This window comes from Fusarium redolens, assembly GCF_020744475.1.
Source record: "Fusarium redolens strain MPI-CAGE-AT-0023 chromosome Unknown BKA55scaffold_1, whole genome shotgun sequence".
Taxonomy (NCBI): domain Eukaryota; kingdom Fungi; phylum Ascomycota; class Sordariomycetes; order Hypocreales; family Nectriaceae; genus Fusarium; species Fusarium redolens.
In genome coordinates, this window is record NW_025763664.1 from 1221538 (window position 1) to 1247745 (window position 26208).

Below are 26208 nucleotides of genomic sequence, written 5' to 3' on the forward strand. Positions count from 1 at the left end.
GGCTAGAAACTTGGGCATCTTCTCCCCTTCCTAACCACAGCAAATAGTAGGCCCCTGGGAAGTACTAGTGTTGCCAGTCGCGCTCATTTTGTCCCACTGAAAGGCGAAAGCACCAAAGTAAGCACCGATGAAGATAGAAATGATGATGTAACCATTGAAGGACATGGCCAACAGCATGATGAAGTAGGCGACAGCAAACTGCACCATGTGCAATAAAGCCCGAAAGGCCTGTTGCCAGATGTTGGGGCGAAAAGGGGGGATGGGGTTGGCGCCGTTGATAGCGGCGTTTGCATCTTTACCATTGTTGGGGCCAGTAGCGGCAGCAGGCTGAGCGGCCACAGGTTGAATGTCATCAGGTTGAGCAGCAGAAGGTTGAGCGGCAGCAGGTTGAAGGACCGCAAATTCAACACCAGCAGCGGGAGCAGATGATTCTTCAAACTTGGCGGCGTGTTTGGCGAGGAGGTGGCGGTCCCATTCTCTAGCCAAGCGACGGAAGAATTCAAGACCCATGACCAGGATGATGGCGCAGACGCAGGTTGCGCCGAACTTGGCATAGGATTCAATGTGCCACGACATAGAAATAAAGCAGGAACCAATAGTGTTCCAGTTCCAAAGCATCTGGGAGAGGTGTTGTCAGCTATGATGCTCGAGATAATAAGCAACGGATGGAAAAGCTTACGGGGTTGATACGGCAGGACTTGTGCCCACCATCAAAGCTTATGGATTCCATGCTGGCGAGGGCAGTTGCAGAAGCCGGATCCATTACAGCGGTGGCTGTGATCTCGTGATCCATGATTGTATTCATGTTGCAAAGCTATAGCGAAGCGATGACGGTTTGTGTGATGATGTCTTTGTTGATCTTTTGATGAAAGTTGATTGTTGAAGCAAGTGGACGATGATGATGATGATGGAGAAGAAGAAGATCAAGTTTCGACAGGACAGTAGCAAACGAAAATATAGGCCCTGCGATGAATGTGGAAAGTCCAAAGGCGTTCGACTGAGTTTGTTAGCGAAGGAGCAAAGAAAGGGTAGCTGCAGTAGTATTCGACCTTCCCCAAACCGCCACGAACACCATCCACAACAGCTTCACGCCTTCCACAAACCGACGCGAATAAAGTGATTTTGTGGGTGACGAATCAGGTGAGACCCAGCTTTGCGTACATTTGAGCAACTTACCTACAATGGACTCATACTTGTGGTGCAGGGATCATGATTGTGTTACGATTTTGGTGACAGGCGTTTTTACCACGACAAGATAGGTAGAACCAGGGTCAAGGATGGGGACATGGACCGACCAGTTAGTGAATTACTTTATTCTAACGTCCGTTGCCGTTTTTAGTGGATAAGGGGAGACACGTGAATGCTTGGCAGCCTTCATTGCACAATTGGATATTTACACTATCAACTTGATATTTGAAAGCGGACACAAAGAAACATCACGATGATGTGCAATACATGCAGTAAAGACTGTTCATACCCCTCACTCGAAGGATGGACAGGGACAAATATCATACATCCTCAACAGCACATAATTATGTAACTACCAGCTCACAAGATCATCTTGGAGCTTCGTGCAACAACAGCAACGAATGCCTCGCACTTAGTGGCTCTATTGTGTTGTAAATGATGGCGTCATTTGACACTGCAGCCTGACACTCCAGTGCAGGCCTATCCAACTCCCATCGCCCCGCCCCTGAGGCATCAACACTCTTCCACCAGATTCTACAGAATGCTCGTAACCCCGGGAGACGGACAGGTAGTTAACAATAGAAGAGCCTCTACGTGCTGCGCCCGACAGGTTTGTGAGTTATTGATTTGTGATTGCACAATGCTCGAGTGTTTGCCCTGCCCTAAGCTCCCACAAACGAGCCCACTAGTGAAATAAACAATGACTGCTGCCTCGACGCATTTGTGCTTGAGTGTCTGAGAGAGAGATTGACGAGAGTATGGGAGGGCGAGTGTACAGGAGTGGATTTTCCTAGTAAAACACGCCCAAATTGGGCTTGCTGCACAAGCGTCTCCAGGGGAACAGTACACACAACACTGCCTGACTTTGGACGTTAAGCGCGCTCAATCATCACGAAAATATAACAGGCAGATTAAGCAGATTTTAGTGATTGTATCAATGTAGGGATGAAGGCATTCACGTCAGAAATGATCAAGTTTGGGCACAATTGATGTATTGTGCGTCTCCTAGTGACACCCTTGTTCTTAAAAGCCATTGTCATGTACTGTTCCCTTCAAAATTGCAAACCCCGTTCCGAACCCCCAAGAACCTTCCTGATCGTGACCATGTCGTGAAAATCATAAAATCGTCGTATCATAGGTGAGATTGGGTGAACTTAAACGAGCTTGTTGATGTTATCGTTGTCAGCGGTGGCAACGTCCTTGGTAGAGCCGCCATCGAAGATGGCATCCTCCTGCTGGTCGGCAGCGGCCTTGGAAGCGTCTTCCTGATGCTGCTTGACGTTGAGGGCACGAGCCTGTTCGGTGGTAACCCCGAAGTCGGTGGTACGGGGGACCATGTGAGCCCCGTACACGCTGCGACGAGCAGCCTCCATGACGTCGATGCCCCGTTCAATACGGTGCTCAGTTCCTGCACTATTCGAATGTGGGTCAGTTCCGTCACGGATGTATGACGAGCAAAGTTGAAGATGAACTTACACTCGCTGAACCTGCGAGAGGCGGATCTCGTGAGCGTCGTGCTCCGCAGCACGCTTAGCCAGACGCTTTCGCGCGTGATATCGGGCGCGCATCTTTCGCCACTTCTGGCGAAGTTTCATGAAGAAAGCCATGGCAATGTTCGAGTGGAGTTTGGGCGATATAGGTTCTATAAAGCTGAGGGGAAATGTGAGATACTGAAGGGGGGACACAGAGGAAAGTGAAGTGACCCGAAGGCAAACAACACAAAGAGAAAGACGACATACCTTGAGGTAGAGCGAGGATAGATATGATATCAAAAGAACTTCGGGTCGAAGTCAAAGAAATGTTTGTTTTGGAATGAGGTGGCGTGAGCGTCGTTTGAATCGTGACAGAGCAAGCGATGTTGACGATGGAAAAAGGAAAAGAGGTTTGTGGGAGAGAAAGGAAGGATATTTATAACCCACCAGAGCCAGCGAGTGATTGCAAATTCCAGCGGGCTCTTTCGAACTCCAGGGGCATTATTGTCTGGTGCAGCAGTTCCGCTGCCCTATCTCTGATATCAAAGGGGAGAGTATGGGAAGTTCAACTACGCACTCCCTGATCCTGAGCCCAACTTTGCGATGCACGTTTCGAAAAAAATGGACAAGCTGCATCCCTATGATGCCAAACTTCGCATCGAGTTTCATGGTTATATCGTATATATCAGAGTTGTGAATATCAAAAAACCATGTTGCAGTTCCATAATACTATTTTCCCCTTTTCGGATATTCTAGCGCACGTCCTGCTAGGTGATTCCCTAACCGCCCACAGGAACAGTGGGACTGGCCTCGTGGGTGCGAGGCCGGGTACCTGACTAAACCCCTTACGGGCGGAGGACTCGCGTGCCATAGTGGGTAGGAATGGGCACAGGAATAACACCAAGTGTCGTCTTGGTCTTGGGGGGTCGATGATCCTCGACTACAGGATTAGTTCTTCATGACTGGTTCTCCTTCAGCACACTCCGTCTCATCACGAACGTAACGATCGACTGCAGTCTCTGCATCCTCCTCGCCGTCGAGAACATCCAACCAATGCCCCTTCACACCCTCCTTCTCCAACACCAAGGCCAAGACTCTCGCTGTTGACGCTCGAGTGGTCATGCCTCTGGCTTGCTTCGTCTGTCCCAACAGCACTCCCCCTTCGCCTTTGTCGGTGAGACCGCCAGGGCGGACAGATACAGCGGTCAAGCCATCTCTCTTCCTGGCTTCAGTAACGAGAGCTTCGTCGGCGGCGGTCTTGGGCTCATAGTAAGGACCCAGGAAAGTCGAGTTGACCTTCTTCCAGCCTTCCCAGTCCTCAGCAGTCCACCAGGGGGCTTGCTCACGTCGAGCGCCCAAGTAAGAGACCTGGAGATGATGACTGACGGACTTGTTGGCGACCGAGGCCTTGATGAAGAAGATTGCAGCATCACGATCGATGCGGATGATCTAGAAGCACATCAGTTACGCACAACAACACACGATCCGTAAGTGCGCTTCTACCGTGTCTTGATCAGTTCCCCTTCCAGGACCTGTTTACTGATCAGCGCACACTTCTCACAGCTACCTGACGGAGATCCAACCCACCGGCGCCGAAGACAACAGAATCCGGCTTCACTTCATCAAGAACAGCGGCGGCCTTCTCCTGACTATCAACTTTGATGAGATCATGGACGAGTATCTTGTGTTCTCCCGGCAAACCCTCAGAGATCTTCTTCAGGTCGTCGATCTGGTCAGGGTTTCGAATCAGACTCGTCACAGTCCAGGACTTCTTCAGCAGAATGACCGTGAGAAGCCTGCTGATCTTTCCGTTGCCTCCGAGCACGAGAACATGGCGATTGGAAGCCATTGCGTTGGTTGCGAGTATCACAATTGGGTTTAGAAGTCGAAGGTTTCTCTAAAAGACGCAAGGGACAACACGACATGTATCTATCAGGTAAGTTCAGGACCCTGGCACTTTCCCTCTTTACTGACCAACCACGACACAGACTACGGACCTCGGACTTGTCCATGACGCGAGCAGCTCCACTATTTGTCTTAACGGGACACCTAGTTACAAGGAAGGTACAACCGTCGAACTACACTCGAGAAAATACTACATCACGAGATATGAGAATAGAAGAGCCAATGGCTTCAATTAGCAGCTAAGAACTATACAAAACACCATTCCCATCGATCATTGTTCATTACCAGCTTCAGATTCTCCATTACCAGTTTCTGGTTCTCCTTGGTTGGGCACAAGAGTTGTCCCAGAGTGACTTGGTTCCCTATGATGATGGTGGTGATGATCATGGCGATGACTACGTCCATGACCATGCCGGTGACCATGCCGGTGACTATGTTTATGTCCATGGCTATAGCTGTGTCGATGGCTATGCCGATGACTATGCTCGCGGTCATACCGGGGCGGCGGTCTCACGGAGACACCACCGTCGGGACGGTGTCTTACACGAGCCCCATTGGGATATATGATGTACTGCTTCGGTTTTGATTTAGATCGTCTGGGCGGTGGCGGTTCCGGAAGGCTGAAGCAACATCCCATGTTGAATGTTGAATAATGAAGATTCAAGTCGAGACAGACGCCGGTATCTGTTTCGTTAGTTGGAAAGCAAGTTCAAGGTCAACGAGGATTACGGACTTGCAAAAAATCAAATTTTGAGCCCCTTGGCCAAGGATTTTATACTTCAGTCTGTGGTAGCGGGCATAAACAGTTAACAGCTGTTCAAATAGAAACGCCGAAGCACTATACCCATAGATGTAAGCACTTTCTTTGACTCAGTGTTGTATAACCGCCAAGATTGAATACTAACGATCGAATATTCAGACACACTATCATCAGTAGCGCTGTTATCAGACCCCAATTATGATCCGTCGCGACCTGGCGTTTGACAATTCCCATCAGGGGCTTCGAAACCCGGAAGCACTGAAGACCTGATTCTCTTACTGTGCACAGTGGGCCTTCAAGTACTTCGGTTTTTGAATACTACTACCTGAAGGGGAAATGAGGACAACAGAGGTGAAAGCCTACATGAACAGGAGAGCATTAGTCACTGGCGCTCAAATACATCCACACGAGCTATTTTTGATCAAAGGGCCACTTACGAAGTCATAAGCTTGATCTTGAACCTCGTGTTGACTCCCACAATACCGAAATTGAAAACCGTGCTAATCGCGTCTGTCCCAGAAATCAAAAACTCCTACCCAAGCAAGCAAGAACCCGTCGATAGGATACCTCGATCCATCCCTGAGCCGAAAGAAACCCCAAAATCCTCCTGCCGAACCGTACACGTCGAACCACCGTCTAAAGAAATCAAATCTTCCCCATCCAGAACGCCGAACAAATATCAAGTTTTACTCTCCCATTCAGGGGCTACTCACTGAGCCCGAGCTCATCTGTCGCAACAGCACGCCTGAATCACAGCTAGGCTGTAGGTCTGGTGCCGGCTGTCGAGGTAGCATCACGGCGAGCTTCAGTCACGGAACGAGTTCGGTGAACGGGTGTTACTCTGGGTCGCGTATCTTCCAGAGTTGTTGGAACGTATCTTCTGGAAGAACGAGTCTCGGCGGTATCGTTGCTTTGGTGGCTGGACTGAAATTCAGAAGAACGCCTGGAATGGCGTTCTGGACTGCCCCAGACAGCGCGGATGGAGTCTGCACTGGACTGGAGAGCGTCAGTATCACATATAAGTTCGATAAGGTCTGTCACTGATACAGTTTCTAATATTCTATCGCTAACTAGGGGGTTGGACTTACACGTCTCGCTTTCAGATCCATTATTGGTGACCTACCAAGGGAGCTTTCAAGAGTTATTAACAAGAATCAAACGCGAGCCAGTCTCCGAAACTTGCTCTATATACATGGCGCGGAAGTCATGAGCGCAGTTCGGAAAATCAGCATACTTGGATCGGCGTTGATGCTCTGCGACCACTCGTGGAGAAAAAGGCGGTCTCTGAAGAGTTGAAGTCAAGGCGTGGTCATCTCGTTCACCCCAATGGTCAAAGTTGACTTGGACCGTGGTGCTATCGGTGCTATTACCAGCATACGTCGAACTGGAGTCTTGGAATTCGCTGTAATCAGAGTACGCGGAACTCGTATCTGACTCCTTGTCAAAGGTTGAAGAGAGTTTCGAATCCGAGCTCATGTCCGACATTCTATTGCCACTTTTCATCTGGCTTCGAAACGAAGAAATGAAATGAGCCATATTCTTAGTCTGGTGGGGGCAAGGTTCGTGGATCTGATGATGGTCTATGAGTCTGATTCTTCACTAATATCGTGTTCAAGAGTCTGGCAGATGTTCACAAGTGTGATGAGGGGAGGAATCAGAGATGTCACTGTGTTGATTCCGAGGTTTATAGCCATTCTGCGACTCTTTGGAAGGCTTGGAGTTATGCATGGTTTCTTTCAAAAAGTCGTTTCTGCAATATGACTTATCGTGTACTGACATGTTTGCAAGTCAGGCCTTTATTCCTTCCGCTACCTGATGTGGTATGACCACGACGATACCATACGGATGTACAACTTCAAAGAAACCGCCGTTTGCTTCTTTCTACGAACCGATACCAAACAAGAATCCGCAATCTAGAAGACATTCACCGCTGGGACAAGGAGGAAAGTGAAGATTGTTGGCACATCGACCCATTGAATTTCTTCGACTAACAAAAGTATAGTTCTCATCCTTTCACTTGCCAAACAACGCCAAAGAATAGCACATACAACATTTCATGAGAGCCCAACTGAAAGAACCAACTTCCCAATCACTGCTTCAGATCCCGAAGAGCATATAGCTCCTGAGGCTTGCCCTGCGAATCACAGCTCGAAAACTTCCACCACTTGCCGTACCACGAACCCGCGATATTCGTCAGACCCCAAGAGATAGGCGCAGGCATCGGAGGCCAGTTAGCCCACATACCCTCCTCAGCAGTTCGATCCAAGTTCAGGAGGAAGAAAGGCACGACATCGAGCACGCCGGCCTTTGTGACTGTCTTCTTGCCCCATGTCTTGAAGGTCAGGCCGGCGGCAGCGCCCTCGGGGGTGTCTTCCTTGGGAGCCTTGGGGTGTTCTGACAGAGCGGCGATAGTGGAAATCTCGCTGTGGAAGTGATGCTCGAAGGGCTCCTTGAAGGCGTCCATGAGTTTGATGACTTGAGCGCCGTCGAGATCAGTGGGTGAGGCGAGGTTAGAGAGGTATGTGTTGAACTCGGCAAGCGGCGCAAGAAAGGACTCTGAGGTCTCGGTGTTAGTGATCAAGTAAGTACTAATTGAAGACTGCAGGATTCTTACCGTGCTCATGATGGGTCTCGTCCCAAACTGGCTCGTCACCGAGAAGTTCTTGAACCTTGGGGAAGAGGTTGTCCTCCTCATCATCGTGGTGCGACTTGACAAATTTGAACCAAGTCTGAGAATAACCAATGAAGTCGGCTTTGTCGGCGTCCTTTACATGAGGAGCTTGGAGGTAGATGGAATTGAAGCCACGAATGATGGCATTATGCAAAAGCGCCATGTGAGTGGCGCCTGTGGTGAAAAGATCGGTCTACCAGATTGAACGGTCAGTGTTGCCAATTGCACCCCGAAACACTTGAATCCAATTGACTGACCTTCTTAGTCTCATACTGTGGTGTTGTCACCAGCTTCATAGGTCCATCAGCCCATGGCTGGCTACCAGTTGGTGAGACAGACATATTACGATACGGCGAATTAGCGAGAAGTATAGCAAGCCCAGCAAAAAGAGCCTGAGCTACAATGAAGAGGAGGATACGTTGGCCAGGCATGATGAGATCACACAAGAAAGCGAGGAGAGGGCGGGGAGATAAAGGCGACGAAATAGGTACAACGAGGGACACGTTTGTCCGACTTGAGAATGAGACAGCCACTCAAGATTCAGCTTCTGGGCTCACTTCTTGATGGTTCGATAGCTCGTCATGTCATGGGAGCTCATACGGGTGTGGGTGGGAGCTGATTAAAAGGAGATTTATAATTGGGTGAAACACGAAAGACCCTGGAGCAAAGGGGGCCCAAGGGGGTAGCAGACGGACCATTTCGAAGACCGCACCCCGGAAGTTCGGACTTTTGATGTGGGGCCAGCCGGGGTTGTTCATGATGCAAGTCCTCGGAAAGAAGATATCATGGCGTCTCTCAATGAAGTATCTGCACATATACTATGGTATCACTCTGACGAACTGACAACAGACAAACGAAATACAAGTAACATTATCAATATCTGTATCGCTCCGTGTTACATTCAAAACTCCATTTCCCACCCTGAAAGACGCCGTTGACGAGATGCCACCAATTTTACATTCTATGTATACCAGTTCTTTTAAACCGTCCAGTAACTCCTCTTAGGCAAAAGCCCCAACAGCAGCCATCAAGAGCGCACCAGCACAAACAGCCATAAAAGCTTGTAGTCTCCTCTTGCCCTTCAGAATCTTGTAGCTCTTCTCCGTCAAAAAGTCCTCCGCCAATAGTTGCACAAGACCCGCATACAACAGCAGTCCCGATGACACGGCGTTCATGAAGCCAACCACGAGCAGACCTCCCGCACTCTTGGGGTCGTACATGCGATGCACGATAAGACCGATTGCCTGGCCGATTGGTGTTGTGGTTCCGTAGGCGAGAACCATGAGCCATGGGCGGAGTGATTTGCGTGGGAACTGAATTGCGGCGATACGGCTGCCTAGAGCAAGGCCTTCGAAGGTTTGGTGAAAGCTAATGGCGACAAGGAAGACTACAAAGGCGGGACCGGTGGCGACGGAGATGGCCATACCGATGAAGACGCTGTGAAAGAGAATACCAGCCTCAAGCAAAAGGCACTGCAGTAGCTTCCTTTGTTGCTCTTCGGGGTTCTGTGGTCCGGGAGACATTGGGGTCATGGGTGTCATAGGTTCCTCTTCAGCGCCAACTCCCTCAGGCTTGAGAGACGCATAAGGTCCATGTCGATGTCTCGTGCTGCTTGATCCGGCTGGTTCAAGCTCTGCCATGTCCAAGTCAAGATCCGAGTCGTCATCGTTGAAATCATCGTGAAGCTTCTTGCCCTCCTGTCCCACTAAAGGTGAAGATCCAGGGAGCGGCGACACGCCAGCAACCAACCCCTGACTCTCCATGTTCTCAAGATGAATATCCGGTGGTCGCGGTCCGTGCCTCCTTTCAGATAGTCCAGCTGCATCCATCATGGGCAGCTCGCTCTCGTGTTCGTCGTCCGAGTCAAAGTACCCATGATTGTGGGAATGAGAGTGACCAGCTCCTCGGGCTGTAAGGTACGATTCGATTCCGACGACAATGATAGCAGAAACCATAGCCACAAAACCTGGAAACGGTGTATATCCTTTGCTAAAGAAATCGGGGAGGCATGGATCGGTCATGGACTCGAAAGCGGTCGGGAGGAGGTGGACGAAGGCCGTTGCCAGAAGGACACCGGTTCCAATGTGCTGGCAGTAGAATATCACGGTCTTTTGTCCTCGGCCGCGCATCGTTCGTCGCGATAGGAGAGGAAATGCGCATGCTGTATAACATCAGTGCCGTGTCAAAGCTCCCAATTGAACAAACCTACCTAACGTGCTGAGGGTCAAGATAAGAATCAATGCAAATACATGCGCCGACGTATCATAAGAACCCTTTGTTCTCGAACCGCATTCTGGTTTCTCGCCCTCATCTTTGCGACGCTTCAACTCGGCGAGAATCAAATCCGTTGGAATTGAAGCCCACGACTCCCCTAAAAATTGTCAGTAAAGGGGGTCAAGTAAAGTCATGACGTGTAATACCTCGGGGCACCTCTAAATGGGCGCTCATGTTCAGACCGTAACTACCTGGTTTCCCTATAATTGCTGTGTTGTCGACAATGGCATCGCGGGAGATGACACGATTACATGGAGGTCAATGTGTGTCTTTGGTGTGTGCTGCTATTTTTGTTTGCGTCACTGTTCTAGTTAGGTAAGTTGAGTTGAGCACATGTTTTGAGTTTGTTTGACCTGTTCTTTTCTTTGAGGCGCATAATCCTCGGCTGATGGTTTCAAGGGGCATATTTGTTTGTTTTACCAAGGGATGAAGCAAGGATTGTGAATAAGAAACATCAATAACTAACTCCTTTGTTTCCTTTTCAGGTATGAATAGGGACTTGTTGGTATCTTTATATACCGGATAATTTGAGTCTCTTGTTGCTTCATGGTGATGCGATGCACATCTAATGGCACTATTCCTTTAGTGCTCCAATTCTGCAGCTGTCAATGGCGATCTTTCAGGGGCCCCCAGGTGATGCTCCAGCTGGGGGTTCAACAAGACACGGGCCAGACTGAGTCCTTGCAAGACAACCACAGACTCAAATACTTGACTGAACCCTTTTACGATAATTTTCCGACGTTTATACTAAGTTTTAGCAGATCCGAAGATATTTATTTCATCAAGAGGAAAATCACATGTAAGTGTATTTCATTCTTGTCGATGATAAGTGACCCTCCCGGAACTTAGGAGCGAAGACCCGATGTTCTCCACTGTAGCTCTGGAAGGATGGGACACTTCTATTTAGCCGATGGGTGACATTCACTGACCTCACCTTGTACTTACTTGTGTGCACAAGACACAACTTTCAGAATGTTACTCAAAGTTAGTCTGCACTTAGACATGCAGGTAACGGTTGAGAAACGTTCTTAAAACTCAATTTACAAGAAAAAGACATATTTAACTAACCATCTCGAGACCTCCAAGGCTATTCACTGGGAAAGCTCCGTCTGAACATCGGAATAGCCTCGGATCGGTACCACTAGCATCGATAGACTCACCACTAAACCAAGGAACCACCTTGTCCGCGATCCAATGGCACAACACCGCATCCTACGCAGATGCACGTAAAGCGGGTACTCAATGGCCACATGAGTGCCATCTTCGGTTGAATAGCGGATGACTCGGGTGAAGTATACGCGAGTTCACTATCCTGGAGAAGTTGTCATGGCGTTGAGGGGTTGGCCATTGTGCTATTAAAGAGCTGGCTTCTCCTCGTTTCACAAGATGTGATTCTTCACTCCTCTTCAGTCAATTGACTTCTCTGTATCAACATGGCCTCTGTTGATATCCAATCCATCCTCTCTTCCCTCACTCTTGAGGAGAAGGTATGTTTCACTTACAGTCCATCATTGATATTTCCTTAGTCAACTAATCACTTCACTTACAGATCTCGCTCCTCGCTGGAAAGGACCTTTGGGAGACAGTCCCTATTCCCTCCAAGGGCGTTCCTAATGCCAAGGTCTCGGATGGCCCTAATGGCGCTCGAGGAGCTGCCTTTGCCGGTGGCACTTCAGCTGCTTGCTTCCCTGCTGCTTGTTTGATGGCATCAACCTTCGATGTCAACCTGGCCAAGAGAATCGGTACTGCTCTTGCTGAAGAGACACATTCCAAGGGCGCTCGTTGTCTCCTTGCTCCCACTATGTGCTTACACCGTCATCCCTTGGGCGGTCGCAACTTCGAGTCATTCTCAGAAGACCCTTTCTTGACTGGAAAGATGGCCGCCAGAGTTGTCGAGGGTCTCCAAGACAAGGGTGTTTCAGCTACCATCAAGCACTTTGCTGCTAACGAGCAGGAGACTGAGCGCTTGACTGTCGATGAAACCATTAGCGAGAGAACTTTGCGAGAACTTTACCTCCGACCATTCGAGATCACCATCAAGGAGGCCAACCCCTGGGCTGTTATGACTTCCTACAACCAGGTCAACGGACACCATGCTGACTCCAACGAGTTTCTGCTCAGGAAGGTCCTCCGAGGCGACTGGGGATGGGATGGTCTTGTTATGAGCGACTGGGGTGGTGTCAACTCTACCGTTGAGTCTCTCGAAGCTGGTCTGGATCTCGAAATGCCCGGTCCTACCCGTTGGAGGAAGACTGAGGATGTCATCGCCGCTATCAAGGCTGGCAAGACTTCCGAGGAGACTATCAACGAGCGCGCAAAACGTGTACTCAAGTTCCTCGAGCGTCTCAACTGCTTCAAGGATCCCAGCATTCCCGATGAGAGGGCTATCAACAACCCCAAGCACCAAGCTTTGATTCGAGAGGCTGGTTCCAAGGGTATTGTTCTTTTGAAGAACCAAGACAATGTTCTTCCTTTGTCGAAAGAGAAGGTCAAGGGCAAGAAGATTGCCCTGCTAGGCCACGCCAAGATTGGTCTCGCTCACGGTGGCGGCAGTGCGTCTGTCAACGCTCACTACAAGGTCACCCCTTGGGATGCTCTTCACGAAGCTCTCGGCGACAGTGTAGAGTTCTCTTATGCTAAGGGTAAGCAGCTCCAGAAGTGAGATTTTAGGCAACGATTACTAACACTGTAATAGGAGCTCACACATTCCGCATGCTCCCCCCTATCGCCGAAAATGTGGTTGACTTGGATGGCAACCCCGGTTTCACTTTCAAGATCTTCGAGCCCGGCAACCCTGAGCCTATTGAAGTCCGACCTGCTCACCCCAACTCCGAAGTGTCCGTTCTGAGTGGCTTTGGTTTCAGCAACAAGGATGTCACCCTTGAGGGTACCTTCACAGCCCAGGAGACCGCCAAGTACTACTTTACCGCGTCTGGTCTGGGACCCAGCAAGCTTATCATCGACGGCAAGGTAGTCTTCGAGCAGAAAGAGAACTCCAAGGATGCGATGGGTTTCCTATTCGGTGGTGATAACCCTCCCGAGTTCAAGGTCTCCTTGGAGGCGGGACGCAAGTACAAGCTTGTTATGCACACTTCGCCTCCCGCTGCCAAGGATGGAGAGGATCTTGACCTTGGTATCTTGGAGGGGCGATGTGGTCTCCGCGTAGGATACATGTCAGAGGCAGAGCATGACCGCAACCTCCTCTCGGAAGCTGTCGACGTCGCCAAGGACGCCGACTATGCCATCATCTTCACTGGTCACGAGCCATTCTGGGAGACCGAGGGACAGGACCAGGTCAGCTTCAACCTCCCCAAGGATGGTAGCCAGGACCGCCTCATCACCAAGGTCGCTGAGGCCAACCCCAACACTATTGTTGTCAACTCAACTGGTGTCGCCATTGCTATGCCCTGGTTGGAAAAGATCCAGGGTCTTGTTCAGACTTGGTTCCCTGGCCAAGAGGCTGGTAACTCCATCGCAGATGTGCTTACAGGCGCCCAAACCCCCGAAGGCCACCTTACTTGCACATTCCCCAAGAAGCTCGAGGACTGTCCTGCGTATGGCAACTTCCCCGGAAAGCACGTTGATGGCAGACTGAGGGTAACATACGGCGAGGGTGTCTTCATCGGCTACCGCTACTTCGACTGCCTTTCCGCTGACAAGGTCAACTTCCCCTTTGGTTTCGGTCTCTCGTACACCACATTCGATTACTCCGATCTAGAAGTCAAGGAATCGAGCGGTGACTACACTGTCAATGTGAGGGTTTCCAACACAGGCAAGGTCGTCGGCGCCATCGCTGTGCAAGTCTACGTCGGAGCCGCTCAGGCTTCCAAGGGTGATCCTCTGAAGCAGCTGGCTGCTTTCGAGAAGGTTACACTGAAGCCTGGTGAGAGCACAAAGGTTGAGATACCTGTTCGTGCTCGTGACTTTGCCTTCTTTGACGAGTTGGAGAAGAAGTGGGTGGTTAAGGGTGGTGACTACAAGTTTATGATTGGAAGATCTGCTGGTGATATTGCTCTAGAGTCGAAGATTACTGTTGAGGAGAAGTCTTTCGACCCATGATTACAGATATATAAAAGCATGTATAGCGTTGTCAAAACTGATTTTGTTTAATTGTAACTCAAATACTGAATATTGCCTAGCTATTCACGTATAAGGTGGTAGTGATTTGAAGCATGATTGTAGTGAGTTGTCTGTATTGTGGTGCTTATGTTACCCTGAAGGACATTTTAATTGACGACTTACATAAATGAATACTGATGGTTTAAAGAACGAAAAAATACCATTTCATAGAAAAATATGCTGCCATTTATAAAACATTATTATACTTTGTATTATAAAGACCTGTGAAAGGTGTCTCATGAATTCTTATGGTTGTCTGCTTCAATCAACTTCGGGTACTCAAACAACGTGGCCGAATAACCCTTTTTACAAGCATATCACAATAGCAAGACCATGATTTTTCAGTTCACCTACCAAACCATCGATGCTTTCTTGAGGATTGCTATATCAAGTGTGAGAAGCATTTGCAATCCGACCCGTGATGTTGCCGTACAACCTTAATCCGGGGTAAAAGTTCCGGGTCGGCACTGCATCCCGTCATCATTAGCCACGATACAAAGTGCAATTCTTTTCGACGTCCAACCTGCATTGTAGACAATCATTTCCAAGACTTCATTCAAAATCATTGCCACAGAAACTTCACAGCTTGGCTACAAAACTTTACTACTTTCTATTTGAACAAAAGTCACATCATGGGAGAAGACGCCCCGCAGGACACCCCGCAGAAGCAATGGTGGGAGGAGTTCCCTGAGCCAAAGGCCGAATGCCCTCGAACAGACCCGTCCATCGTCGCCAAACTTATTGAAGTGAATGCAGCTTCTGGAAAGAATGCCCACAGAGACTTTTTGCTAGTTGATGTTCGAAGGACAGACTGGGAGGGCGGCACTATCGCTACATCCATCAATCTCCCCGCTCACACGTTGTATCAGACTCGTCCTCAGATCTATCAGCTTGTCAAACAGGCAGGTATCAAGAGAATCATCTTTTATTGTGGCAAGTCATCACCTTCGAAATAGCTAAGCCCGACCTATTACTCACTATCCTTCAGGCAGCTGCGGAAGTCGAGGTCCACGATGTGCTGGCTGGATGCAGGACTACCTCGATGAAGTTGAAGAGACCGAGATCAAGGCTGAAATTCTGATTGGAGGTATCAAGGGTTGGCAGAAGGCGTACGCTGGCCAGTTGATGGACTCTTATGACGAGAAGGCATGGGAGAAGAAGGAGTAGTGTAGTGTTGGCTGGACATGGTATAACAATTCGAGGATATCCTCTCTTGATATCTAGTAAGATGTGACCCAAACAAACTGCCCACAAGGACTTGTCTCATTTTCGACCTTAACGCCAATAAAGATCACATAATTTCCGTCATCTCTTCCAGTGTTTCCGCCCTTCTTCAAGATTATCGGTCTCCACGTCGGTCATCGCCGCCAATTCTTTCGAGAGCCTCGAGCATTACTACCGAATTACCACGGATGACCTGTCCAAATATTAGTACCTTGTCTTCTGTGATCTGATCGTCAATCGGGAAAACGTACAACCATGCCAATTCTCTGCTTCTCTCCTCCATCCTTCTCCTCCACCGCTTCGTCGAGGACAATGTTCAGGAAGACCTGTTTCCATTAGTGCTGTTCGTATAATCGTACGGATATTGCTTACATCGTAACCGCGGAGGATACCGATGACCTTTCGGCTGCCGTTCAACTGGACGAACAGTCTCTTGTCGAGGTACTGTAAAAGTTAGCTATGGATCAGCAGCAATAGATCGCAATGATTCAGCCCGGGAGAAGCGCTGAAGACAAAGCTGAGGAGCATGCGACGCAGGAAAGATCAAGACCTGCCTTCTTCAGCTCAGGTTGTGCGGGCGCCATCTTGAGCAATAAATGGTTGAATAGTTGGATGCTGTTTCATGCGACGCGATCGCGGCCTAGAGCTATCTCCGTTTCTCTGGGCGGAAATTCAACGTCACGTGTTGATAAGATATCGAGCCAAATTGCACGTCACTTTCATCCGCGTCGTCGCGAACTTTCTGCCTCACAATTAATGCGCCGACATTAAAAATAATCGCATCATGAGTTTTTCTGCGAAACGAAAGGCCAAGGTCATCAAGATCGCCGATGAGGACTCCAGCGAAAATGTCCCATCAGGAGCAAGTGGTGACAGTGCTGGTAGCGATGGTGAGTATTCCCAGAACTTGAAAATGCGACTCTTGCTGATGGGATCAAGGCTGACCCTTGCGAACACAGAACCTGTTAAGCCAGTATTTGGTGCAAAAGCTGGTCGTAAACCATTCCGACAGTCGGGGCTAAGGAAGAGCTTCAATCTTGCGGACAGTGAGGGCCTGGGAGACGCACCAGCCGCGAACGACGATGACGATGATGGACCAGTGGTGGTGCGACCAGCGATTAGTCGATCAGGATCTTTGAAAGGAAAGAAAAAATCGAACAAATCCTCACGACTGTCCTTTGGTGGAGACGATAGCACTGCTGGAGATGACGAGACCACCGAGGTTTTCACTCCCAAGAAGTTGCCTTTGGGGCGCGCATTAGAAAACAGCGCTATCAAAAGAGGACTGGGTACGAAGGGCCTTCCCATGAGGACTATTGGGGACGATGACGACCGACCCAAGTACAGCAAAGAATACCTCGAAGAATTACAATCATCAACACCAAATACTCCACAAAGGCCGTCAACTCTGCCACCCGACGACAGCGATCTCATGGACCTGGATGCTTCTGAACTTGAGGGCGCTGTCGTTGTTGATTCGTCAGAGTTCAACCAACCACAACCAACGGCTATTCTAACAGAAGCCGAGATTCTAGAAAAGAAAGAACGGCGTAAACGATTAGCTCTGGAGAAGGACTTTCTCTCGGTTGAAGACGATGAGGATCCATTTGGACGCAAAAAGAAGGACGATACACGATTAATAGCCGAGGACGAGGATCTCGGCGAAGGATTCGATAACTACGTTGAAGATGGTGGACTCTCTTTGGGTAGACGTGCCGAAAAGGAGAGGCGGAAACAAGATCGCAAGATGATGGAGGAGCTCATCACAGCCGCTGAAGGACACACTTCAGATTCTTCATCTGATAGCGATGCAGAGAGGCGAATCGCATACGAAGCTGCGCAGACACGTGCAGGTATGGACGGCTTGAAAAAGCCCCGGAAAGATCCCAGCCAGGACTTGTTACAAGCACCACCCAAGATATCACCTCTACCAAGCTTGACGGAATGTCTAGCTCGTCTGCAGACAACGCTGAAGGGTATGGAAGAGGAGATGAAGGGGAAGCAAAATCGTGTTGAGAAGCTTAAAAGGGAACGTGAGGAGATCGTAAAAAGAGAAGGAGAGGTACAAGCTTTGCTAGATGAGACGGGTAGGAAATACCAAGAAGCTATGGGACAAGGAAAGGTGGTTGAAGGGAAGGGCGTGGAAGTTCCAGCAAATGCTCCTGTGGAAATGGTGGGGGCCAGAGGGCTTGAGACACTTGGGACACCATCGAGGAAACCCGAAGATGAGGAGATTTGAGCATCGAATAGAGAAACCCTTTTCTAGTTCAACTCTTTCGATACAGGGAAAGTGGAGTTACTTGTCATATGTATTGAATAAATGAATACCCAGTCAACATCACGAGAGGTGTTGCAAAATATGAACCCTTGCATGACGCACTATGCAGTTCGATGTCGGCTTTAGATCTACGAATATGTCGAATTCATATGACATTATATGTTACATCTAGAATATGAGATATATACATACTACAGCTTCGCGTCCAATTAATCGCACACTCGAAGTTAGTTCTCTGGGTCATCACGCCTGGTGATTGTGACCCAAAAATCCGAGGTAAAGAGGAAGACTGAAGTCTGGGTCTTGATTGGTCTTTCAGCGTTTAATACAGCAAAGTCGTAGCGTTTAATCAACTAGCATCTGTTAGCACAACTATCTAAGCACATCTTATGGGTATCTGTACCTCGAAAACAGCCTTGTGAATCTCCATGAGAGCAATTGGCTTTCCTAAACATGAATATTTACCATGTCCGAAATGTGTGTCGAGCGCCGCTATCATGTCCCTTAGCCTGTCTTCACCAGCGATTAGCCATCGCTCAGGCCGAAACACATCTGCATCGTCGCCCCAGACAAGACGCGATCGACCAACGGCGTAGAACCCCTGACCAACTTGCGTTCCGCCGGGGACGAAAAAGCCGTTGATGGTATCGCCCTCCGGCGGTACTTGCTTGAAACCAAGACCAGCTACTGGCGGCCACATGCGCAGACCTTCGCGAACGACGGCTTGAAGATATGGTAGCGTTTGCGTCTGTGCCCAGGAGATGGGATTGCTGTCTGATGAGGCGACCCTTCGGATCTCGGCAATGAGGGAGCGGTATGCTGTTGGGTTTGTGATGAGAGAAAGGATGATCATACGAAGCGCGTGTGCGGTTGTGTTAGAACCAGCGATACTGAAGTTTGTCAATGCAAGATCTTTGGAGGGATTTGAGGGGATATTACATTGAGATGAAGGCTTGTTGGATAAGTTCCTCCTCATTCATGCCGCTGTTGATATGCATCTGCATCATATCGTTCCTCTTCGTGACACCGTCAGCAAGTCTTTTGCGAACAAAGTGTCTTGCGAAGCTACAAAGGTCAGCTTGAGTCACCATGAACTGATATCCAACTCACCCCATCAGTCGCCCAAAGCCAACCTGGTCCTTTTCCCGCGGTAGCAACAGACTCAGCGGCCACCGATGAACAACCCTTCCTAGCCAGGGGCAGACGGATACCATGTTCATGACTGGAAGTGAACTCGCATTTATCTCATTGTATTGGAAGAGATCTTCATCTTTGGCCAGGTAGCCGAATGATTCACCAAAAGATACATCTCCAATGACATCCAAGGCAAAGAACTGTGTCTTTTCGGCAAGGTCAAGAGGTCGTGATTCGCTTGTAGTTGAGAGGTACTTTCGGTCGATGAGGGAGATGAAGTTGAGGAGTTGACGATCTATGCCTGCCTCAAAACCGAAACCTTCATTCTCCTTGTAAGAATACTTAAGAAGCCATCAGTATCGGATGAGTGTTCTAATGCTTGAGTGGACTTACACCGGGGGCCATCTTTATTCTCATGGCTTTGTGTTTGGCCTCATCTCTCTCAGAGACGACATTATCAACACCAGGGACTACCCTGCCGCTGCTATAAAAGTCGCCTTTTGTATAAGTGCTTCGCACAGCAGACATGCTACGCAGCACAACAGGGTCTGTTGATAGAACCTCGTTGGGACCAATACGAACAAGAGGGCCTATTGACTGTTAGTGATTTTGGTCATTAGTGTTTTGGATGAGTTTATCATACCGAATTGATCTGCTGCGTTCTTTAAATGCTCATGATAGTGACCGCTAAGAGCTCCTCGACACTGCCACCATGAAGACCATCCAGCGCCGGCTGGACCAGGAATATGGCGTAGACGAGACCAGCGACGAACAAGACGAAGTAACTGAGCGATAAGTAATACAGCGGTAACCTGGAAACAGATCTTGGTTAGCGATTGATCTGTCAGAAACCCCATGGTTACAGATCAGTTGATCGTGATAAGTGTGTTGTAGATTTGAATAATGACGACTCCGAGCAGGTCAAGTAGATGATATGTGACCTGTGACCTACCAGCGTCGACCTGTCTGGATTGACCAAGAGCAAGGGAATTGACTTTAGACTAGATTAGTCTAAACTCCGGCCCGCGTGGGTGCCATGGAGCGGCGTAGGATCAGGTGTCCATTATTTCAGATCTTCAGATTCGTCAGACTGAAGACATAGATAAAAGTTGACCTGGATAAGGCAGGGTTGTTCAAGCAAGGGACAAAAGCGAGCGTAACAGTTCCGGGCTGTTGTCAGCATGTACAAATATTTGAATATCTCATCTTCATCATGATCGAGATTGTTGATGGTGAAAGTAAACGAACCGGAGAATAACAAATCAGTAAAAGAACCAATCGCGGGGTTGACGGAAGCATCCGAAGACGGGGAAGAGCCTGAGGCGTTTTGCTTCAATTGTGTTAGCTCTAGGCCCAAGCCCGACTTTGGCTATAGGGAGGTATCTTCAGCAGCCAATAGCCATTGAAGATGAACAAGTCTCATTTCAGATGCTCAGATTTGATCAGCATGATTTATATGCAAGATGTAAGAGTGTAAGATCCAGATAAGATACCAATTGTCATCATTCATAAATCGTGCCAGCCAGCCATCCTCCAGTGGATGTCGGATCCGGGACAAACGCCATCAAGATCCAACAATCCATAGAAGCAAACTCGTGGCGTTATTCTTCCTCTCAAATATCTACATCTCAAATATCCTTCTTTCCTTGTCCTCCACTGTAGAGAAGCCCACTCGTCACATCGCCCAGTATCCACGCACACCAATCCTTGAGCAAGTTCACCCGTCCATACCACGGACCTTCATCAGTCACCTTTGGCATACGATCCGCAGCCTTGACAAAATAACTGCTGGTGGCACTGACTGGGAGTTTCTGCGGCTTGCTCCTATCCTTTGCATCGAGCACGGGCATAACACTTGTTGATCCCGTCTTCTCCATTTCCTTGATAACACTTATTAATGTCTTGGCCATAATGTCAGCGCCGGGTGTCCATGATGTTGTCACGTAGCCCATCACGAAGCCCATATTAGGGACAGAGTCGACCATACAGCCACGCCAGGCGTAATGTGAGCCAACCTCGATGGGCTGCCCATCTACTAACGGGGTCATGCCGCCGAAGAGTTGGAAGTACAACCCTGTTGCAGTAACGATTATATCGGCTTCAAGCTTGCGGCCGGATTTGAGCAAAATACCATCCTTTGTGACAGTCTCAATTGTGTCCGTCACAATCTCGCAGTTGTCCTGATGCAGAGCCTTGAAGAAGTCCTCATCTGGACACATACAAAGTCTCTGTTGGAAAGGATTGTACCTGGGGTTAAAGTGCACATTGACGTCGATGTCCTTGGGCAGTGCCTTTTGCATCTCCCCCATCAAGACTTTGCGGCCCAATGCAGGGAAGTTGAGGAGAAGTTGTGTGGAAAAGACCTCCAGGAACACGTCTTTCCAGTATATCAACCAGTATGCTAATGAGAAAGGGAGCAGGGACTTCAGGCAAGAGTCGAGACTTGAAGTCGTAGGTCGGGATATGACGAAGGACGGGCTGCGCTGAAGCATAGTCACCATCCCTGCCTTCTCAGCAAGTGATGGGACAACTGTGATCGCTGTAGCTCCTGATCCGATGACAATGACGCGTTTGCCAGAGTAGTCGAGATCTTCAGGCCACCATTGAGGATGCACGACCTGTCCGCCAAAGCCCTTGAGACCAGGAATTGTCGTCGGAAAAGCCTTGTCGTACGCATAATATCCCACGCAGCTGATGACAAAGTTGGCGATAAAGGTCTTTCGCTGGCCGTCCGAATCAACTTCTATCCTCCAATGCTGTTCATCTGTTCGCCATTCACACGCCAGCATCTTATGTCGGAACCGAATTTTGTCCCTCAAGCCTGCTGCATCAACAGCTTCCTCCAGATACTCGACGATCTCGCCCGCCTGCGCCATCTTATGTTTATGTCTCCAAGGATACCATGGCAGACCAAAAGCTGTCATGAAAGAGTCGGATCGAAAGCCTGGGTATTGAAAGAAGCGCCATGTGCCGCCAATGGCCGATTGCGCCTCGAGGATCGTGTACGAACGGTGGGGAAGTTTCTGGCTTAGGACGTGGGCGGTATTAATACCAGAGAGGCCAGCTCCCAGAACGAGAATATCGTGGTGCTCTGTTGAGTCTCCCATTGCTGTGAGGTTGTGCGACGACGAGGTTGAAGGTGCCGTGCGAGAGGTGGGAGTGGTTGAGAAGTGAAATTGGTGTTGAGAAATCTGGCCCAGAACCCCTAAGTACATGTACTTGCTACCATGAGCTCAAGGTAGTCCCGCAGTTAATTGACGCCACAAAGCCATTTTATTGCCTTTGAACCAATTGGAGTAAATCAAAGCGTCTTATAGCCAGAATCGGCATCGTGCGAGATACTTTAGAAGTATATGTTCTCAATTGAGCCTGTTTTTGTCCAAGACCGTGGTATTGGGTCCAACTGAGCCAGGGCCATACAGTACAAACTATGGCGTTGCAGAGATGCTGTGAAGAAACGCTACAGGGAACGGAAATATGTCGATAAAACGAAATTATAACAGAATAAAATCTAATAATTGTTCTCTACAGACTCATAAGCATTCATGCAATTCATATCCCAGCTTCAATTGAGATCTGACAGGGCAGGGGCAGAAAATAAGCATCTGACAGGCCCCTGGGCCCTATGGCATGGAACAGCCAAACCGTTGGCTTCCCCAAACCCTGATCGACATTATGGCAGTGTATGATTGGTCAGACGAAGCCATCTTCAACCGTCGATAATGCTCTCAGTACCTGTCAGAGTCTACTTGACGAGACTTGCAAAGCAATACTCGAAATTTGTGTCTTTCCCCGCCAACAGTCGTACTGAAGGGGGCACTTGTAACTGAGGATTTGCAGTTCGTGAACCTGATTTCCATGTTTTAAAATCAAACCAGATGCTGTGTTTGACACATGTCTTGCGAATATCGAATTCGATTAATAGTTCTCGTGTCCCGATTTGAAAATCATTCCTCCGCCCTGGTATCAATCCCTTAATGTTACTCAAAAACATCATCTCTAGCCTCTCGTCGAGCTACTGGACATGCTCGGTGAATGAGCAGGGGCATATCTCGATACCTCCCTCAGATGATCGGGTGTCCCCAGAGGCTTCATCTGTCTGGATCCCCATTTTCGAATTGCCACTTTATGATCACAGTTGCTGCAGTAGTGAGCTGTGTGGGAGTGCCACTTTCCAGCATAAGGAACAGCAGCGCCTGCTATTGTTGTGAATCCGAGGACTGTTGCAGAAACACTACAAGTCATTAGCTTTAATAGGTAGTCTCGGGAGCTGCTTCGGGGGTCTTACTGTGTCATTTTTGAAGACGTCTTCTTTACTCGCGTTTCTGCGCGATGTCTACAAAACGGGCAATCCACAAACTTTGGGTGGTCTCCAAGCTGATCGAGCGGTGTCACATACGTTACAACCTCGTTGCTGTTGTAAGGCGGTAGTTGCGGTGACTGAGCCCCGAAGCCAGGATGTTGTGGCTGAGCATAACCGCCTGGGCTGTAGGGGTAGGGGTACTGAGGCTGCGGTGTACTAGAAGGCGGGCGAGCTGGTAGCGGAGGTGCAGGTTCAGGTTCAAATTTGTCGAGTGTTGTGATTGGAATGGGAGCTTCATTGTATCGCTTGTCTGTTTCTGTGTCCACGGGTATCGGAGCGTCGTAGTATTCTGTGGCATTTATGGGTTGATTTTGGTAGACAACTTCTGGCAGGCCTTCATCGTGGACAACGGTGCGAATTACTCTATGTCAAGTTAGCTATTGGAAGAAAAATAGAACCGCGGTTTACTGACCTTGGAGTTGTAGGGCGTTGTGATGAGTCTGGCTCTTCCAGCGTGTTAGGCGGTGTAGTGCTTTGTATCGTGGCCATTGTGTTGTGTGCTGCTGCGCTTATCGCCACGAGTATCTGTATAATGTAAGAGCTTCAAGAAACTGAAGAAGTGAGTGAGGTGGGGGCCTAAGGGTCTCTTGTATGCAATGCAAAGAGCTAATTCTAGGCACATAGAGTAGGATTCAACGCCTACGGATAATATCTAGCAAGGCTCAGTGGCTGTGTCTCAGCCCAAGGTTCAACCAACAGTATTGCTATCCGTGACGTCGAAGGATTTGGACCAGGTCGAATTGGTCTGTCGATCCTCTTTTTGGGGCGGAGTGGTGGTTGCATACTGACAGGGGTAAAATGCTTAGCTGAATCCTGTCGCTCTCGCACTCGTTCCCCACTATCTTGGCTTTTTTGTTAGTGGTGACACGGAATTCCGCGTTGAATGGTCCATTTTCTACGGCGCTTCTATCTCCATAAGGCTGAGGGAAGTGCATGAGCTTAAGTTGATGGTGTACTGACAAAGATGGCGGTTTCATGTTGTTTTATAGGTGATACCAATACGTGAGCATGAAGCCTTACGTGATGGGTATGACCAGCAGCATTGCCAATGAAGAGACAGCTCAGGGTCGTTCAAGCCGGGAACCGGGCGGCAATTAATGTCTTGCCAGCTTGTCTTGAATTTGGAGTTTACAAAATGAGGATCTTGGTCGGGTCAACTCGTTTGAAAAAACTGACACTGTTATTTGGCCGTTGTCATTCATAGAAAGGCTGTCAGGCGCGCCGCATAATTGCCTATTCCACCAGATTTTCTGAGGGATATGTTTCCTTATTAATGTAATGTTCGTCTTGTCATGAGTAGAGTGGTGTACTCATGATGACAGCTCAAAACTAGCCACTACTGTTGCTTCACTTGAATTTCCCGCCCCCAAACTTGGATACCTAATCTGGACGTACTCTCCAACCATCCGAGATTAGGCATCTAGCAAAATAAAAATATCTATACAAGTTATTCGTCAATGAATGTTCTGCCAACAAAAGACTTTGGATGATGCAGTTTGATTTCTCAAAGCTCATTCAACCTATTGCTTACAGCTTACACTCCCAAGTCAGAAACAGGGGCCCACATATCGTTGTCATGACGCATATCTAACAACACAAAGTCTACATGTGGCTGTTCCTGATAAAGCATAAAGTCTATTGGTTTCTTTGAAGATAGTCTCAAGTTGAATGCTCCAAAGATCAACGCTGATTCGTTGACCAGATTCCTCGGCCCAGTACCGAAGATCCCCATCCATAACAGCTCAGCTCCCCACTATTGCCCCTCCTTCCTCCCCTCATGAGCTTTGGAGCTCGTATGGATTAACTGATAATGACATACCCGTAAAGGTCCTCTTCAGTCTTTACAACTTTCATCTTAATCCCTACAAAGACAAGTCACTAGGTGCCACCGATAACTCACAATGTCTTCTGAGCAATACGTCCTCTTTGACCTCCCAAGCCGAGATCCTCTCGGTGCTTGGTCTCTCAACCCATGGAAGAGTGAGTCAAGTTGTTGCCCCTCATGATAGCATTACTAATTGTACAACAGCTCGCTTTCTCTTGAACTTCAAGGGAATTGACTACAAGACCGAATGGGTACGTCAAGAATCCTATAATAGCCGCTTCATGTATTGATCAATGTTCAGCTCGAGTACCCTGACATCAAGCCCACTCTGGAGCCCCAGTGAGTAGTCAATGCCACTCACAGCAACTCAACTGACACTCCTCAGTGTCTCTGCCAACCCAGCCACAGGAACATGGACCATTCCAACTGTCAAGTTCCCCGACGGTGAATACATCATGGACTCCAACAAGATCCTCGAGCGCGTCGAGAAGGACCACCCTGAGCCCTCCGTCCATAAGGATTCACCCGTCCTCGCCAAGCTCTTCTCCATCATGCCAAAGATCATGAGCGCCCTTCAGCCCGTCTACTTCTACACCGTCCCCACCAATATCCTCGGCGAGAAGAGCCTTCCTTACTGGCATGAGACACGATCCAAGGTCGCGGGCAAGCCTCTCGATGAGTTCCACAAGGAGAAGGGCGGCCAGCAGGCTTGGGATAACGCAAAGGCACCCATCCAAGAGGTCGAGGCTCTGTTGAAGGAGAACTCCGAGGGACCCTTCTTCTTGGGAAAGACTCCTAGTTATGCTGACTTCGTCTGGGGTGGCTTCTTGATCTTCATGCAGCGTAATAAGATCATTGACGAAGTGTACAAGATCAGTGGTGATAGCCAGCTTCACAAGGACCTTCTTGAGGCTACTGCTCCCTGGCACAAGCGAAATAACCACTAATTCATGCATTATCAAAGTTCTAGGAACACGGGTTGACGAGATAAATGA

At 48.9% G+C, this 26208-nt stretch overlaps 12 protein-coding genes across 12 annotated transcripts; 4 read left to right on the forward strand and 8 right to left on the reverse strand.

The window, feature by feature from the left end:
• Positions 1 to 30: 30 nt before the first annotated feature.
• Positions 31 to 805, reverse strand: BKA55DRAFT_532027 (Ctr copper transporter family-domain-containing protein; the record flags this gene model as incomplete). The annotated part of the gene is made up of 2 exons (XM_046189285.1): positions 31 to 618; positions 680 to 805. 2 exons carry the CDS (start codon positions 803 to 805, stop codon positions 31 to 33), a joined length of 714 nt encoding a protein of 237 aa, XP_046056142.1.
• Positions 806 to 2342: 1537 nt separating this feature from the next.
• BKA55DRAFT_532028 (uncharacterized protein) lies at positions 2343 to 2795 on the reverse strand (the record flags this gene model as incomplete). The annotated part of the gene is made up of 2 exons (XM_046189286.1): positions 2343 to 2601; positions 2665 to 2795. 2 exons carry the CDS (start codon positions 2793 to 2795, stop codon positions 2343 to 2345), a joined length of 390 nt encoding a protein of 129 aa, XP_046056143.1.
• An 813-nt stretch (positions 2796 to 3608) lies between these two features.
• BKA55DRAFT_588111 (uncharacterized protein) lies at positions 3609 to 4509 on the reverse strand (the record flags this gene model as incomplete). The annotated part of the gene is made up of 3 exons (XM_046194751.1): positions 3609 to 4109; positions 4143 to 4192; positions 4248 to 4509. 3 exons carry the CDS (start codon positions 4507 to 4509, stop codon positions 3609 to 3611), a joined length of 813 nt encoding a protein of 270 aa, XP_046056144.1.
• Positions 4510 to 6081: 1572 nt separating this feature from the next.
• BKA55DRAFT_532030 (uncharacterized protein) lies at positions 6082 to 6861 on the reverse strand (the record flags this gene model as incomplete). The annotated part of the gene is made up of 3 exons (XM_046189287.1): positions 6082 to 6321; positions 6414 to 6444; positions 6560 to 6861. The coding sequence occupies 3 exons, from the start codon at positions 6859 to 6861 to the stop codon at positions 6082 to 6084; spliced, it is 573 nt and encodes a 190-aa protein (XP_046056145.1).
• A 553-nt stretch (positions 6862 to 7414) lies between these two features.
• Positions 7415 to 10444, reverse strand: BKA55DRAFT_588112 (ZIP zinc transporter-domain-containing protein; the record flags this gene model as incomplete). The annotated part of the gene is made up of 6 exons (XM_046194752.1): positions 7415 to 7881; positions 7940 to 8189; positions 8254 to 8393; positions 9036 to 10157; positions 10206 to 10367; positions 10417 to 10444. The coding sequence occupies 6 exons, from the start codon at positions 10442 to 10444 to the stop codon at positions 7415 to 7417; spliced, it is 2169 nt and encodes a 722-aa protein (XP_046056146.1).
• A 1259-nt stretch (positions 10445 to 11703) lies between these two features.
• Positions 11704 to 14329, forward strand: BKA55DRAFT_497543 (glycoside hydrolase superfamily; the record flags this gene model as incomplete). Its single annotated transcript, XM_046186479.1, has 3 exons — positions 11704 to 11757; positions 11820 to 12912; positions 12966 to 14329. The coding sequence occupies 3 exons, from the start codon at positions 11704 to 11706 to the stop codon at positions 14327 to 14329; spliced, it is 2511 nt and encodes an 836-aa protein (XP_046056147.1).
• Positions 14330 to 15021: 692 nt separating this feature from the next.
• On the forward strand, positions 15022 to 15556 carry BKA55DRAFT_532034 (uncharacterized protein; the record flags this gene model as incomplete). Its single annotated transcript, XM_046189288.1, has 2 exons — positions 15022 to 15295; positions 15378 to 15556. The coding sequence occupies 2 exons, from the start codon at positions 15022 to 15024 to the stop codon at positions 15554 to 15556; spliced, it is 453 nt and encodes a 150-aa protein (XP_046056148.1).
• A 172-nt stretch (positions 15557 to 15728) lies between these two features.
• Positions 15729 to 16197, reverse strand: BKA55DRAFT_682472 (uncharacterized protein; the record flags this gene model as incomplete). The annotated part of the gene is made up of 4 exons (XM_046198352.1): positions 15729 to 15806; positions 15865 to 15939; positions 15986 to 16057; positions 16147 to 16197. The coding sequence occupies 4 exons, from the start codon at positions 16195 to 16197 to the stop codon at positions 15729 to 15731; spliced, it is 276 nt and encodes a 91-aa protein (XP_046056149.1).
• A 162-nt stretch (positions 16198 to 16359) lies between these two features.
• BKA55DRAFT_548405 (nineteen complex-related protein 2-domain-containing protein) lies at positions 16360 to 18025 on the forward strand. The gene is made up of 2 exons (XM_046191117.1): positions 16360 to 16503; positions 16573 to 18025. Exons 1-2 carry the CDS (start codon positions 16398 to 16400, stop codon positions 17850 to 17852), a joined length of 1386 nt encoding a protein of 461 aa, XP_046056150.1. The 5' UTR covers positions 16360 to 16397; the 3' UTR covers positions 17853 to 18025.
• A 93-nt stretch (positions 18026 to 18118) lies between these two features.
• Positions 18119 to 19882, reverse strand: BKA55DRAFT_682474 (cytochrome P450; the record flags this gene model as incomplete). Its single annotated transcript, XM_046198353.1, has 6 exons — positions 18119 to 18244; positions 18295 to 18781; positions 18831 to 18956; positions 19002 to 19366; positions 19419 to 19615; positions 19669 to 19882. The coding sequence occupies 6 exons, from the start codon at positions 19880 to 19882 to the stop codon at positions 18119 to 18121; spliced, it is 1515 nt and encodes a 504-aa protein (XP_046056151.1).
• Positions 19883 to 20456: 574 nt separating this feature from the next.
• BKA55DRAFT_658495 (uncharacterized protein) lies at positions 20457 to 23930 on the reverse strand. Its single transcript, XM_046197519.1, has 5 exons — positions 23801 to 23930; positions 23314 to 23751; positions 23085 to 23259; positions 22430 to 22453; positions 20457 to 22216 (listed from the first exon to the last, which is right to left on the reverse strand). The coding sequence occupies exons 1-5, from the start codon at positions 23875 to 23877 to the stop codon at positions 20654 to 20656; spliced, it is 2277 nt and encodes a 758-aa protein (XP_046056152.1). The 5' UTR covers positions 23878 to 23930; the 3' UTR covers positions 20457 to 20653.
• Positions 23931 to 25289: 1359 nt separating this feature from the next.
• BKA55DRAFT_682477 (uncharacterized protein) lies at positions 25290 to 26160 on the forward strand (the record flags this gene model as incomplete). The annotated part of the gene is made up of 4 exons (XM_046198354.1): positions 25290 to 25368; positions 25418 to 25464; positions 25515 to 25552; positions 25599 to 26160. The coding sequence occupies 4 exons, from the start codon at positions 25290 to 25292 to the stop codon at positions 26158 to 26160; spliced, it is 726 nt and encodes a 241-aa protein (XP_046056153.1).
• Positions 26161 to 26208: the final 48 nt, after the last annotated feature.